This window comes from Octodon degus, unplaced genomic scaffold (genome assembly GCF_000260255.1).
Source record: "Octodon degus isolate 3935 unplaced genomic scaffold, OctDeg1.0 scaffold00047, whole genome shotgun sequence".
In the NCBI taxonomy this organism is placed as follows: Eukaryota; Metazoa; Chordata; class Mammalia; order Rodentia; family Octodontidae; genus Octodon; species Octodon degus.
In genome coordinates, this window is record NW_004524623.1 from 9182223 (window position 1) to 9196663 (window position 14441).

General features: G+C 42.0%; 1 protein-coding gene across 1 annotated transcript in view; it reads left to right on the forward strand.

Annotated features, from left to right (window-relative positions):
- The window catches only part of Tph2 (tryptophan hydroxylase 2), a 114914-nt gene extending 101185 nt beyond the window's left edge, over nucleotides 1-13729 (forward strand). Inside the window, exons 7-9 of the mRNA XM_004632173.2 lie at nucleotides 3179-3274; nucleotides 12643-12776; nucleotides 12898-13729. Of these exons, the coding sequence (XP_004632230.1) occupies nucleotides 3179-3274; nucleotides 12643-12776; nucleotides 12898-13072 (405 nt within the window). The 3' untranslated portion in view covers nucleotides 13073-13729. The remainder of the gene's footprint in view (nucleotides 1-3178; nucleotides 3275-12642; nucleotides 12777-12897) is intronic.
- The last annotated feature ends 712 nt before the right edge of the window (nucleotides 13730-14441 follow it).

Sequence of the window (14441 nt, forward strand, 5' to 3'; positions counted from 1 at the left end):
CATGTGGTGCTGGGGGATTGAACCGCGGTCCCTGATGCCTTGCGTAGCTTGTTCTAAGTAGGTGCTTTAGACCACTGAGCCATCTCTCCAGCCCCTCCTTTGCCACCCTTGACTGCCTTTGTCTTCTGTCTGTGTTACTGGCTTCTACAATCCCTCCCTTTTTTTTTTCCCTCTGTTTCTTTCACCTGTCCCCTCTCCCTCCCTTTCCCTTCCTTTTCTCTTTTTGTTGGTCTTTTTCTTTCAAAGAGAATATAAAATAATGACAATAGAAAAACATTAGAATGATAATTTCACTGAAGAAAATAATACAAATTTGACAAGCCCTGTCTCTGTCTCTGTCTCTGTCTCTGTCTCTGTCTGTGTCTGTGTCTCTGTCTACCACCAACCTAGAGAGTAGCTGCCGGAGATGCTGCTAGGTATCCATAACACGGGGGCAACCTCCCGCCTCAAAGAGCTAAGTAGCCTAAAGTATCCATAGTGTTGGAGTTGAGACCCTTAGTTTTAAAAGAACAGCAAGAGACACTTTCTGTCATGATGTCTAGCATGTACAGAGGGAGACGGGTGATAAGCAGCCTACGTCAGGCATAAAGAAATCACATGGTGTCAGAAAGTACTGTGCTGAAAAAGCATGGAAAGGTTCAGTGGAGCAGGAGAACTGCTGCTCAGCACTGTAGGCTGTGAGCGTGGTAGGATGGGCTGCGATTGTAGCCGCCTTGGGAGGTGAATCACGGAAGGGAAGGTTGCCTTGGGAGGTTCGCTTCATGACCTGGAGACGACCAGTCCTTGGGGCCCCCTCCGTGGTGCAGAGCATTGTGCTGCTTTTCTTCAAGAATCATCCTCACATTAAAAAAATGAATAAAATCCCTCGGCACCAAGGGACATCTTAACCTCCAAATAAAAATAGAGCATACTGCCATGGGCTAGAGATAATAATTACTTTCCGCCCCCTTTCAGGAGGGTTGAAATTCTCCTCTTTCTTGACGCGTCAGGGCTCTATCATCGCTAATGCAGGACAGTGTTAATTTGATTCAGTTTTTATTGCTCACTGTCAACTTCTCACTTTCCTCTTGCAGCAAAAATAGTGCGACTTCAGCCCTTCTCAACAGCATTGTGGGTTTTGTACGTTGTGCAGAGATCTGTCTGTCTGTCTAGGTTGATTTCTCAAGTCCAACAGAAGCAATTGCAGATTTTAATATCCTGGGGATGCTGGAGTAGTTGAAGCTGGTAAAATCCAGGCCAGTATAGATCTACACATGCATAGATATGTAAGTCCACACATACATATGTATTGGGATGCATAGATATACATTTACAATGCTACTAAAAATTACCAAAATTGTTGTCTTGATACCTTTATAGATGTATACTTATCTTGGTCTTTTTGCTTGCCACTATTTTTTTTAAACAAGCAACATAGTCAGACACTCAGTAAGTAAAATAAATTAATATCCTAACCCAGATGCTGTTATTTTAATTACTCAAAAACTTCCCCTTTGGGTTGTTTTGTGTCCTTTTATGACTGTCTCACCATGCACTCTCCATTCATTCTCTCTCCTGCATCAGCTCATGCACAATATTCAACACCAGAAGAGCAAGGGACATGTTATGGTTGTGTCCAGGTGTCCCCCAAAGCCTCATGCCATCATGGGGAGGCTTCTAGAGTCTGTGATTACTTCATGACCCAATGCTGGGGTTATGTGTGTGAATGCTACACCCACTCTGGGATGGGCAGCCTGCATATCATACAAGGGAGGGAAAGAGTCTTGCCCTTTCTTCTCCCCTTTTGCTTTTCTTGTTTTCTGCCACCATGAACCGTTGCCATGTACCACCCTGCTTTGGAGTATGGACTGAAACGTCCACAAACTGTGAGCCAAATAAACCTTTCCTGCCTTTATTTTGGGCATTAAATATTTTGTCCCAACAGTGAGAGGAAAGTAACCAAGACAATAGTCAGCAACACGAGAGGCCCCCAAGACAGAGAGCACCGCTGATGGACCTCTGAGGCATTGTGCTGAGTCACAGAGCCTGACTCGGGAAGCTCCATATTGTGTGCTTCTACTTATCTGACTTCTGAAAGAAGCAAGATGACAGAGATGAGGTCAGAAAAGCGTTGCTAGGGACCAGAGGTTAGGGGAGAAGTCAATATAAAGAGGCATGACAGATGCAATGGGACTGCTGCTTACCCCAGTTCTTTAGCAAGCACTGGTGGCACCTGGTAGGTGCTCAACAAACATTTTGGCAAATGAATAAATGAATCATAAAAATCAGCTTTCATGACTGAATTCCACCTTAGAATGAACTTATCCACGTCCCTGAAACATAATTTGGGAAATATAGTGGTATGTTCTTATGGTGTTATCATTGTAATACACTCATTCATTTCTTTCTTTTTTTTTTTGACTGAACCAGGGATTGAACTCAGGCTCTTGCGCTTACCAGGGAAGCGCTTATTCCACTGAGCCATCTCCCCGGCCCTACACGCATTCATTTCTAAATCTGCTTTTGACTAATTTATTTATTTTATTTTATTTTATTTTTTTTGCAGTGGATTGGGTTTGACCCATAGGAATTGTGAAGCCAGGAAGCATAAAATTTTTAGCAGTTAATACCGTTCTCATATGCCTTAAACTTAGGCAAGGGAATAGTTTTCAAAGAATGTTCTTGACTTAAATACATTGAAGGGAGTTCTGCTTCAAGGTTCCACAAGGGGCCTGGTGCAGGGCCTGGGGTCTGGCTGGAGAGCGGTCTTGGGCACGGCAAGCAGGTGGAAGTTCCCACACTGGATATAAATGAAGGTCCATGAAAAAAATATATATATCTGTATATACAAAATAGCATAGATATACAGCTACTTTCTCTTAATTCAATGAAAAGAAAGTTTTGAACTAATAGTGTTTAGACAAGATATCATGTCTATGCCTTGTACTATGAATAGCTACTACGAAGACAACAATATGCAATGTATTTATTATTATAACTATCCTACTAACCTGTTTTGAAACTGTCTCATTGCTATTTCTTGCTCAATAAAATTAATGTAAAAACTTAAATACATTGACGGTAATAATGTTGAAGGTATAATGCACAGAGTAACATTGTACTTTGGGTATCATTTTATTCTCCCTGAGAGTTTATTGACCAGTTCATGGAATGTGTGTTCCCTTTTTGTTTTTTCCAGTGCTATTTCTTCACAATCGAGTTTGGCCTTTGTAAGCAAGAAGGGCAGCTACGGGCCTATGGAGCAGGACTCCTTTCTTCCATTGGAGAATTAAAGGTATGAAGCTGTGAATGAGAATATCCTTCCTGAGCAAGCTGGTTCAAGGTCATAGAAAATATTGATTTCTTGGTCCAGGCATTTCTTCTCACACATGCCCCATCCATATTTCATAGGGAGGACTTGGCACCTCAGATGTGGGTGCTGACCTAACTTTTTGCACTTCTGAAAACGGGTCGTGCCTTTCTGGGTTTGTGGTGTGACTCAAATGCATGAGCAGCCATGGGCACAAATCCCTAAGAATGACAAATATTGGCTCTGCATTGGGTAACAAATGCATGGCCTACATTTAGTGCTCAACAGGAGGCAAGAAGCCAGCGGTAATCCTACTGCTTTGAGCTTGTTTGTGAGGATGGTGCAGATACTCTTGATTTCTGTCCCCCTTCCTAGCTCCCCCTGATTTCCCTGCAACTGCTTCCTGAAGGGGAGCTTTAGGTTGCTTCAGCTTCTTTGAAATTGATGCATATTTAGCCCAATGGGGAACATACAAACTTTGGAAAGCCAGCTAAATAAGTATATTATCAAAGAGGAATCAAAGAGGTCATACTTAGAGAATGCTATTTCTTTGCTTTAAAGTATAATAAAATGACTAATTATTCAGACATGGTAGGGCCTGGCACTTTTAATAGTTATAATATTCTGGCAATTTAAGAATTGCTATCTATGCACCACTTGGGAATGACACATTCTTGATGGATTTAGAATGCAATGTGAGAATCAATCTGGAAATGACGCTGAAAATAATTCAATCTTTTTGATTAGTTAGAGTATGATCAGGATTATAGACTTTTCTAGGGTTTTTATTTTGGGCCTTGATTATCCTTATGTAATATAGTTGGTAAGCACATTGTTATTGGAATGTGCTCATTGTTTTTATTCTTGAAGGATGCAGTTTTACTGAAATTCTATTGCTTGTTTTATGACTCTGTTTATTCACTGGGCCAGTCCTCAAAAGTTTGAGTGCTTAGAATGTGGCACACGTGGTGCCTGACACAGGATGAAGAGAGAACAGAGAACGAACAGGAATAAAAATAAAATAACAAAGCAGTCTTAGTAAGCTCTTAGATGGACCTTAGAATTTTTGGTGCTTTGGACATGCAAGCCTATTTAATCTTCACCTCAACTCCATGATGTAAGTGGTATTATTCTCATAGAAAAGAAAACAGAGGCATACATATGTTAAGGGACTTGTCCAAAGACATCCAGCTAATAAATCTTGGAGCTGGGCCCGAATCTGGGCAGTTTAGTTCCTAGAACCTGAGCTTTTAACCACTAGGCTATACAGCCTCAGATCCTTGTTATCCAGGACTTGATAACTTACTCACGAGATGAACACCTAACCAGCTTGCAGGAAAAATGTGACAAATGTGCCTGGTGTGGGTTAGGCCATCACTCATCTTTCTGATGAGGACCCTGCTGCTTAGGCTGAGTCCTAGGGGACAAGAAGGATGAGAAAAGAAGGACTAGGATGCCTAGATCAGTGCACAGCGCCATGTGCCACCTGGACTCTGATCAAAGCCTGGTCCAGTCAGGGAAAGCGACGAGGCTTGGGGTGGCTGGAATGGGGAACAAGGGTCAACAACAGAAACTGGATGTAGGGCCAGTCAAATAGCTCAGCTGATTCAAGCGCTTGTTTAGGCAGATGTGTTGGCTGGGGTTGATTCCCCATCCCCTACTCAGTGCTGGCCCCGCCCTCTAGCATGCTGAGACAGCAATTGAGACTGGGTGTGGTGGCGCATGCCTGTAGTCCCAGAGTTTGAGAGGCTGAAAACAGGTGGATATCTATGAGTGCAATCTACATAGTGAAACCCTGTAGACACTGTAGAAAAAAAAAAAAAGAAAGAGGAAAAAAAAAAAGAAATAGGATGTAATGTGGAGCATTAAAAAAATAAATTTTCAGCACAAAATGCACTTTCTCCCTAAAGCCCATAGTAATAGCATGACGTCATAGCCGCATATGACCACGCACTCTGTAGAGTGCTTCTTGATTTCCCTGAAAGGGCTTAGTTAGAAAGCAATGTATGTAGCTCTTGAGATACATCTATTTGCGTTCTCCTCAGGTGGCTTATACATTATACCAGAAACAAAAGAAACAGATCTCTCTCATGGCCCCCAACTTTCGACAGGGTCTTCTGGCTTGGTTAACGAGGCATGTGCAGGAAGCACTGGGGCAAATCTGTTGTTTCTGCGCCTATTGCTATAGACAGAATTATCTAGAAATGGAAATCAGCCAGAAATATGTACACCGAGGGGCACTGTCTGCGGTGCGTCTCTGGTTCTGCTCCATCACCTCCCGTCATTAGCATTCTTCCACTCTCAAATTCCAGCTCTCCAGCATCCCATGATTGCTCCTTTGGACCATTTTATTGAGTGAGAAACTTGTTCTATGAGAAATACCTTCTGATTGTTTGTAGAGAATACACCACATGAGATGTTTACATAGTGCCACCCTCTGCCCCTTGCCTGCCCGGAGCCCACTCACAGCTCTTCTGAAGTAGCTTCTAACTTTTACTTGAACGAATAAGTGGTGGCTCTGAATGGGATAACTAACAACATGATCACAATTCCTTTGTAAACATCTTTGTAATATTGAATGTGGTTATCTTGCATAGTAAAATACTTTATGTTCCATCAGCTGCCGTTCAGACAGAGGTCCCAGCTAAGCTGCTGCAGGTTTTGGTATGGCCTTCACCACTTTTATAGAAGTATCCATGATTCATCTTCTCTCCTGTTATGCAGCACATTCTAAAATTTGTGGTGTAAGAAGTTAAATTTTTCAGAAGCGTAGATGCTGCTCTACAGGGTGCACCATGTGCTTCCAAGGGGGGGTTTTGGAGGGTAACTTTTGTATTCACTTATTATTTTTTTTTGATAATGCTTGTTTCCATCTTTGAATACAGAAAAAATTAAATATGGAAACCCTTATTAAAGTTAGCATATGTTTGATAATCATAAAGACTATATTTTCTCCCACCCTCTCCAATGGTCTCTTTTTCTTTTGTTTTCACACCTCTTACCACCAAGAGAACAGTTAATCGGAAAGTATATTGTCTGGAGAACTGATGTCGAAAGCATTGAAAACAGGATAATTGATGACCATATACCCACAGTCTAGCATGTTTCTTTTATTTCACAGCTTGAGTCGCTCTACCCTACAGTTGTTCTAACCATGCAAATCTATCAATTATTCATCTGCATTTTCTCGATCGTCCATTGATTTTGTTCAGCAAACACAAAATACATGGCCCAAGATTTCTTTTTCTTTTTTTTCTTTTTTTTGCAGAACCAGGGATTGAACTCAGGCCCTTGTGCTTGCCAGGGAAGCGCTTATTCCACTGAGCCATCTCCCCGGCCCCTAAGCCATCTCCCCAGCCCCCCAAGATTTCAAGGAACATGGAGTCCAGTTCTAAGAAAGGAATTTATATGGAACTTTTCTGAATCCAATTCTTTTATAGAAGCAACAGTGAAATCTGTTCTTATAAGATGGCAAGGAAATGATTTCTAATCAATGAATTATCAGTGTTAAGTTTTTATCCCATTCAAAAGCAGAAAGCAATTTCTGCTTCTTTTTCAGGGATGAAGTAAAGTCTAGTTCTTTATTTCTGTCAAGCCAGGCATTAGGTATTTTTTTTTTTTTTAATGTAAGTGGTCTTAGCAGTAGTTGCTGGAATATTTATATACATATATCTGTTTGGCTTTGTAGATTTTGACAAAGCTGGCACATTAAACAAATTTAATGATTATTTTTTGCCTTTAGTTTGAGGATGCCCTTGCACAATGAATTTATTATGTTGCCCTTATATAGCTACTAATCAGCATTCTCAGAACAGCTTTCTATTTATTACAGTCATTTGTATTTACTGCCCTTCCGGTGATGCTCGGGGGTGGTCAGAATTACTGCCCGGCAGTGTAGAGGAGCCTCAAGAGGCTTGCAGTTTCTCTGAGGTCATCTAGTAGGTCAGCAGCGCTGCTCAACTTAGGGACGAATTGCTTCTGGCCTCCCACACATTTGCTCAGAGAGCTGAGACCTCTCTCTTGCGATTCCCTTTTACAAAGCCAGCACTGCCAGTAATGACAGAGCAAGTGTTGGAGGATTGGGGGCTGGAATGTGTTGTCAGCCTGGAAAAGGCATTTCTTGAAGAGGGATGTGTGCTCGCTATGCAGCCTATTCAAACTGGTCAGAACTTGGCATCGCTGATTGAAAAATAAGTGTGATGCTTCAGTGCCCAATTTGGCAGTAGGAATAGTGATGTGATACAGGTTGGGCGGTGAGAGAAGTTTAAAAAGCCCTACACACACACAGACACACACACAGACACAGACACACAGACACACAGACACACACACAGACACACACAGACACACAGACACACACACACACACACACACACACACACACACACACACACAGGTAAAGCATGCAATGCACAGGCCGAGGCATAAATTTGCTGTTTCGATGTGGGAAGAGATGAGCGCAGTGTGAGTGTAGGAGTGTTTGCAAATTCTTATTTGGAATCTAGGGCCCAAACTACCTAGAGACCTGACTTCACACTTGAGTTTTATTTTCCAATGTTAACCAGTCCTGATATAGACAGTGAGGATCACAGGGTTTACATCCAGAATAGTTGGGATGATAACTGTGTCATCGCAAAGGCAGGTGTTTGGGAGGCGAGGAACTGTCAAGCTGATGAGCCAGGGTAGGAAGTACTGCAGTCTGGTACCTGGAAGGCTTAGAGCTGAGGTTTGAGACTCCTGTGACCAAAGGCCTGCATACGTGCTAAAATATGTGGCTGGACACCCATGAGCACTAAACTTCCTCTCTGAATTGAATTAAGAAAAACTAAATCTGACGATAACTTCCCGGGCTGGGCACCTGGCACATACTAATTAATTTAATCCTTACTGCAATCATCAGCTATAGATGACATTAATTTTTTCAGGTTCTGGGTAAATGCTGGGATAGGCTTGTAGAGGCCAAGTGATTGGCCCAAAGCCACAGAGTGAGAAAGGGCTGGAGCCAGATTTAAGTCCCCATTCTGTATCTTAAAGATATGTAGTAGTCTCAATCACCTTGTAGCACTGTCTACTCACAGTTGGCTTCTGGGAAATTTTTGAGGCTGCGAAGAGATATATTTAATGGCTAGAATGGGAAGTGAGTTTTAATTTGTGCACTAATGCAGTCAGTTTGTCATGGCCTCCTGAGGGGACAAGGTCAGCAAGGCCAACCTCAGAACTGGGGACAAAGGCTACAGTCAGTTTATCATAGTTGATGTGGGGTGTGTGTGGGGGATCAGTGCTGGGTACTTACAGGCTTTATTAATATTGTGCTATAAGAAAAGCCTTAGAATTCATGTAGACCAATACGTAAAGCTTATCAAAGAGGCAACTGCAGCTCAATCTGAGGTAGTTTCATCTATCTGATGTCACATATCTGGCCTCTGGCTCAACACTGAGTCTGGATCTCCTGGTTCCGTTCCTGAGCTCTTTCTTTAGCACTGGGGTAAGTCTAAGCTGGAGTGTTCAGATAGGAGATGGTGGATTTTGGGCAACTCTGGATGTTTGGAATGGCTCTAAAGTAAAACACTGCCAGCCAGATCCTGCCAGCATTGTAAAACTTCTCTACTGGAAGTTGGAGTAGTTTTTGCGGACTGTAAGATTTCAGATGGCTAGCATTTCAGGAAGGATTCTTAGGAGTCGCACCAAGGATACAAAGTAGTTTGGGTCAGTGTTTATAGATAATTCAGTCAAAATCTAGAGGAGAAGCCACCACAGGGTGGTCCCCAAATGGAGATCACTTTCAGATACACATGAGGAGGATTCAAGAAACAAACCCAGAGTGTCTTCACTGGGCTTTGGAACTTGAGAGATGGATACTATTTTGTACCCAATGGGCCATGTGTGCTATGAGAGGTAGGAGACCTTGTGGGCCACACGGATATTCCTGGTAGTTGTCACACAAGTCAGCTCATCATCAGGTAAAAGAGGCCGTTTATAGGTGTAGGGACCCCCATTTGTTGGGTAACCCCCATTTATTGGCTTCCCCTCTATCCTGGCCTCTTGTTCTCCAGGCTGGTCCATGGTACCATTAGTGACCTGTACTCATTAACAGACAAGGAGTCGTGTTGCCTCCCTACTCTGTGGGTGGAACAGTCCCCAGCAGGTACCCGGCACATCATACAACAGGCTCCTGAGAATAAGCTGCCGATGTGAGTGCTTTAAACAATCAACTTCCAGTTTTTCCTTTGGATAGTACATTAGGTAAATGTGATTTCTATTAACCTAATGGTGCTTGCCTCAAAGTATATGCTGTGAAATCAGTGATTTTTCTTGAAGTCTTGAAGTCCATGACCTCTGGGCATTTTATTGGTCTGCTCTAATCCCCTTTGCCTGCTAAATGACTAAATGCAGTCATTTGTGTTTCCAGTGGACTTGTCACATGATGATTTCAGCTTCTGTAATTGCACTCACACATTCTGGAGACATCAGGTAGTGGCTGCCGAGGTTGCTAATGTCGTGTAAAAGCACTGGAGACCCACGCGGATGAGTGTTGTTTCTTTCCTGTGAGTGTCCTTGACTGGGTGAAAAGTCTTTGGCTTAGCAAGGATGCCCCAGAGGAACCAGGGCTCACATGTTCTTGCAGTGAGCTCGGCTGCAACTCTGTGTTCCTGAATGCGGGGCTGAGGGAGTGGAACAACGGAGGACACAGCGTAGCCAGCCAGTGCCCTCCCCTCCACGTGAACTGGGGCAATTAGAAGCACACAGTATAGTTCAATGTAACAACATGCATAGCTACAAAGAAAGCAACTTTTAATTCTGAAAACTTCAGTGAGCCAATAAGATGCGCTGCAGGCTGTCAGTGCTTTGTGAAGGAGCACTACCTCCCATCCCAGGGTATCTTTTTGAAACTTTGAAGTTGTTTTTGCAATGTAGACAGAATTACTGGTGGGGAGGAACCAAAATGCCCTGTTGTTTGCTGTATTGCATTGAATCCAGCACAAATGCATTTGTAGGTGTAGCAGACTTCTTTATAATAAAATTGTTCTCCAAAAATAAGAATGAGCTCTCTCTGGGAGGGCTTCCAGATTCTGTGATACACGTATACTGTGATCTGGACAATGGAAGTTTGTGTGAAAGCACACCATGCATGGGGCAGGGCCAAGTACCCCTTGTTTTGCACGTCAGTCTTTGGCTCTCCAGTGCCCCAGCTGCACTTTCAAATGTAGCAATGAAGGCCCCTTCAACCCTTCTTCATGCAGAGATGTAAACCATTCCATGCATTGTGAAACTTGTGAGAAAGTACTAAGAATATTTTTTTTCTATTTCTTTTTTTAAAATTAATTTTACTGAGAAACAAATAGCAATGAGACAGTTTCAAAACAGGTTAGTAGGACAGTTACAATAATTAATACATTGTATATTGTTGTCTTCATAGTAGGTATTCATAGTACAAGATGCAGACATGATGTCCTGTCCAAACACTATTAGTACAAATCATTCTTCTCATTGAATTAAGAGAAAGTAGCTGTATATCTATCCTATTTTGTATATAGAGATGCAAAATGGTCCTTCATTTATATCCTTTTTTTTTTTTTTTGTTTTGTACTAAGAATATTGATTATCAGAGGTTTGCCAGAAAACTTTCCAGGCTATCTAAGGTGTTAGAGACCAACAGACCAGAGAAATGTTTTGAGTGAAATCCAGAGCCTGGGTAGAGAGTCTCTGGAGTCATCCAGTCCAAACCTCTTGTCTCAGTTATTCTTCTGTCATTGCTGGGACAAATACCTCACACGTAAAATGAAAGAAGGAAAGGTTTATTTAGCTCACAGTTACTGGAGGTTTCAGTCCATACTCAGCTGGCTCCAAGGCAGAGCGGCACATGGCAGATGGTGGCCGTAAAAAGCAGAGAGCAAAATGGAGAGGTAGCAGCAACAATGGCAACACAGAGCAAGTCTGTCTGTCTGTCTGTCTGTCTGTCTGTCTGTCTGTCTGTCTCTCTTATGTTACATTCAGGCTACCTGCCCCAGGTTGGGTGTAGCACTCACACCCATAATCCCAGAAGTACTCAGACCCATCACCCCAGCCTTGGATCATGAATTAATCACAAACTGTAGAACTGCACTTCAGTGACTGCATGAGGGCTTGGGAGGACAAATATGCACAAACAATAGCACCTCTCCTGTATGGCTGAGGGCATGGGGGCCTCGAAGAGCAGACCATTCTCCAGGCTCACCCAGCTGGACAGTAGCGACACTGTCTACGTGTCCTAACCCTTAGCTCAAGACAGATGCAGCTGCCCCTTTTCTCTCTTCCAAATAATATATCTCTTACATTAAGAACAGAATCCACAGGGGTGTTTCTCAAAATATAGTTCATAAAAAATATAGTTCATAGGCCCTGCATCAGATACAACTTGACTGCTTTTAAAAATGCAGACCCGTGGGATTTATCTAGATCTACTGAGTAAAACTGAGGCCTGGATATTTGCACTTCTATAAACTCGATAGTTCTTTCAGATAGCATATTTTAGACCCATTTATCTAGGGTCTATACGTAGGCTGGTAGCACGTGGCACCAAGCAAGTACTAACTTTTACCATCACTGAACGTATCTTGAAGACAGCGTCGCCGTTCCTGATTCCTTGCTGTTCTTAGTGTCTGTCACTCATATAGGGAGCTGAGCAGAGTTAATTATGACTCAGGGAGTAATTACACTGGTTTTCCTGTTTTTCTAATGCCTGCTTTGGGTATAACTATTAATATTAGCTCTTTTTTTCTCCTCCCAACTGGGAATATTTATCCACTGTATATCGCTCTGCTGTACTCTGTGCAAGGTAAATGAATGCTTTGCAAACATCTTCAAATATACATGCCTGCTCCACACTCTGTGGATTTGCAGTCCCTGGCCTCAGATGTCTTGCGGTGAATTCACAAATAGTTCAGTGAGAGCCCCAATTACCTCTCTACGCAGGTAATTATTACTTCAGTCATTTAAATGAAATTTCAGTGGATTGCTTATAGCAATAAATTTAGGAATATATTTATGTGGTCCCTGCTTGTATTCATAGGCAGAGACTTAAAATTCCATTTCTGCTGGGGTATAACTCTGAACTGACCTTCAGTATGAATTTGGCTGATAATAAATAAAGTAACACTATAATCTTATTTTCCCCTCGGCAGTTAACAGATATCAAAAAGCAGCACAAACATACAAAATCCTCTACCAGTCCATTTGTGCAGTGCATGGAGGAGCTCTCTGGTAGCTGAGCAGCTGGGATTACTGAGCTCTCATGCGCATTGGAGAAACGTGATGTCATAGCGCTTTGGGAGTCTCATTACGGAGTTTAACAGGCTTTGTGGTATATTTTGCAGCATGCACTTTCTGACAAAGCATGTGTGAAAGCCTTTGACCCGAAGACAACCTGCTTACAGGAATGTCTTATCACCACCTTCCAGGAAGCCTACTTTGTTTCAGAAAGTTTTGAAGAAGCCAAAGAAAAGATGAGGTAAACTTGCTTTTATCCATCTATAGAAAATAACTTCTTACTTTCCGAATGCTATTTCCTTCCTTCCATTTCTTGTACCAGTGGGGGCTGATCGGATATCCTGTTTCTGTTCACTCTGCAGAGATTTTGCGAAGTCAATCACCCGTCCCTTCTCAGTCTACTTCAATCCCTACACACAGAGCATTGAAATCTTGAAAGACACCAGAAGTATTGAAAACGTGGTGCAGGACCTCCGTAGTGATCTGAACACAGTGTGTGATGCCTTAAACAAAATGAACCAGTATCTGGGGATTTGATGCCTGGAACCAGCATTGTTGCCTGTGTGGTCTTTTGGGGCTCAGCAGCACTTTCACCAATGTGATGTGACACCAGTAACTTTCTGTGTCATGGCTTGGCTAGTAAGCATGCACCTCTGTATATCTGTACCTACTTGTGACTTTCTGTGTTAATGTATGGAATGCCATTAGGAAACCAAGGGCAGATAATTCCTCATTGTTTGAAAGATTATAATACGTTTAAATGTTTAAGCCTATTTGACATTGCTGCTTAGTGTCCTTACTTGAACTGTTTTCTTAAAATTTGTAACAAGTAGCATGCTTATGATTCAAGCCTGTGACCTTTTGTTCTTCGGAACTTAGCTTTTCCTTTGTGTCTGTTAGATAAAATGAAAACGCAGGGCAGCAGTTTCTAGTTTCAATAGTGCCAGTATTTTCACCACATGATTTGAGATAGAGCCAGAGTTGTAGGATACTTTCTATCACAATAGTAATTGATTCAGTATTCTAATTCAAAAACTTGAGGCAACAGTATTAGGTATGCTCTTGGATGAGTATTTATACAATGCAAGAGAAAATTTTCTGAACATTTTACAAACAGGGTAGGTAGGTTGCATTGACCTTGTGAAAAATGAGCTGTGGTGAGCTTCTTCAAGTCCTTTGGAAGCCAATACTTGTACTGAGATTATTAGGAAAGACCAGACAGTGGGGAATAAGTTTTGTGACTAGGAATTTAATGCCAGAATAAAGTGAATTATAATCTCAGGTGTTTGACTCATTTCTTTGGTCAGAGGATAATACGGTCATGAGGCTACAGTGATACTCTTTGATTCTAAAAAAATGTGGAAGTTGAGTCATGAAGTTAAGTGACTTCTCCAAAAGTAGCACAATTAGTTATGCACCAACATTCTCAGCCCATTGCGTTTTCATGCTAGACGGCTGAGCTGTTCCACATATGTATAGTAAGAGAAAGGAAACTAATGCCTGTCAAAACTAATGTTTATCACCAAACAGAAATGGGCATGTGATCTAAAGTTGCCAACAGTATATATATTACTTTCCCTCACACCCCTAAACCAGACCAGATTTTTTGGAAGTTATATTGCTTTCTCAAATTTGGGCAAATATTTGTGATGTACCATGGATTTTTTGGTAATCCTTGCCATAAGAGGTAAAAACTGGGCATCTGAATACAGACGTAACTGCTGAATGAATGAATGAGTAAATTTCGTCTTCTGTGTCCCTCACCAAGTACAACTTCTGTTTCCCTGATTCTGGTTTTGGTAGATAGTACAGGGTGTTCCTTGGGAGGAGGAGGAGGGGACAGGAAGAAATAAAGAAGAAAAAGATACCAAAGTGATTTTATGTTAGCAATTCCACAATACTCGCT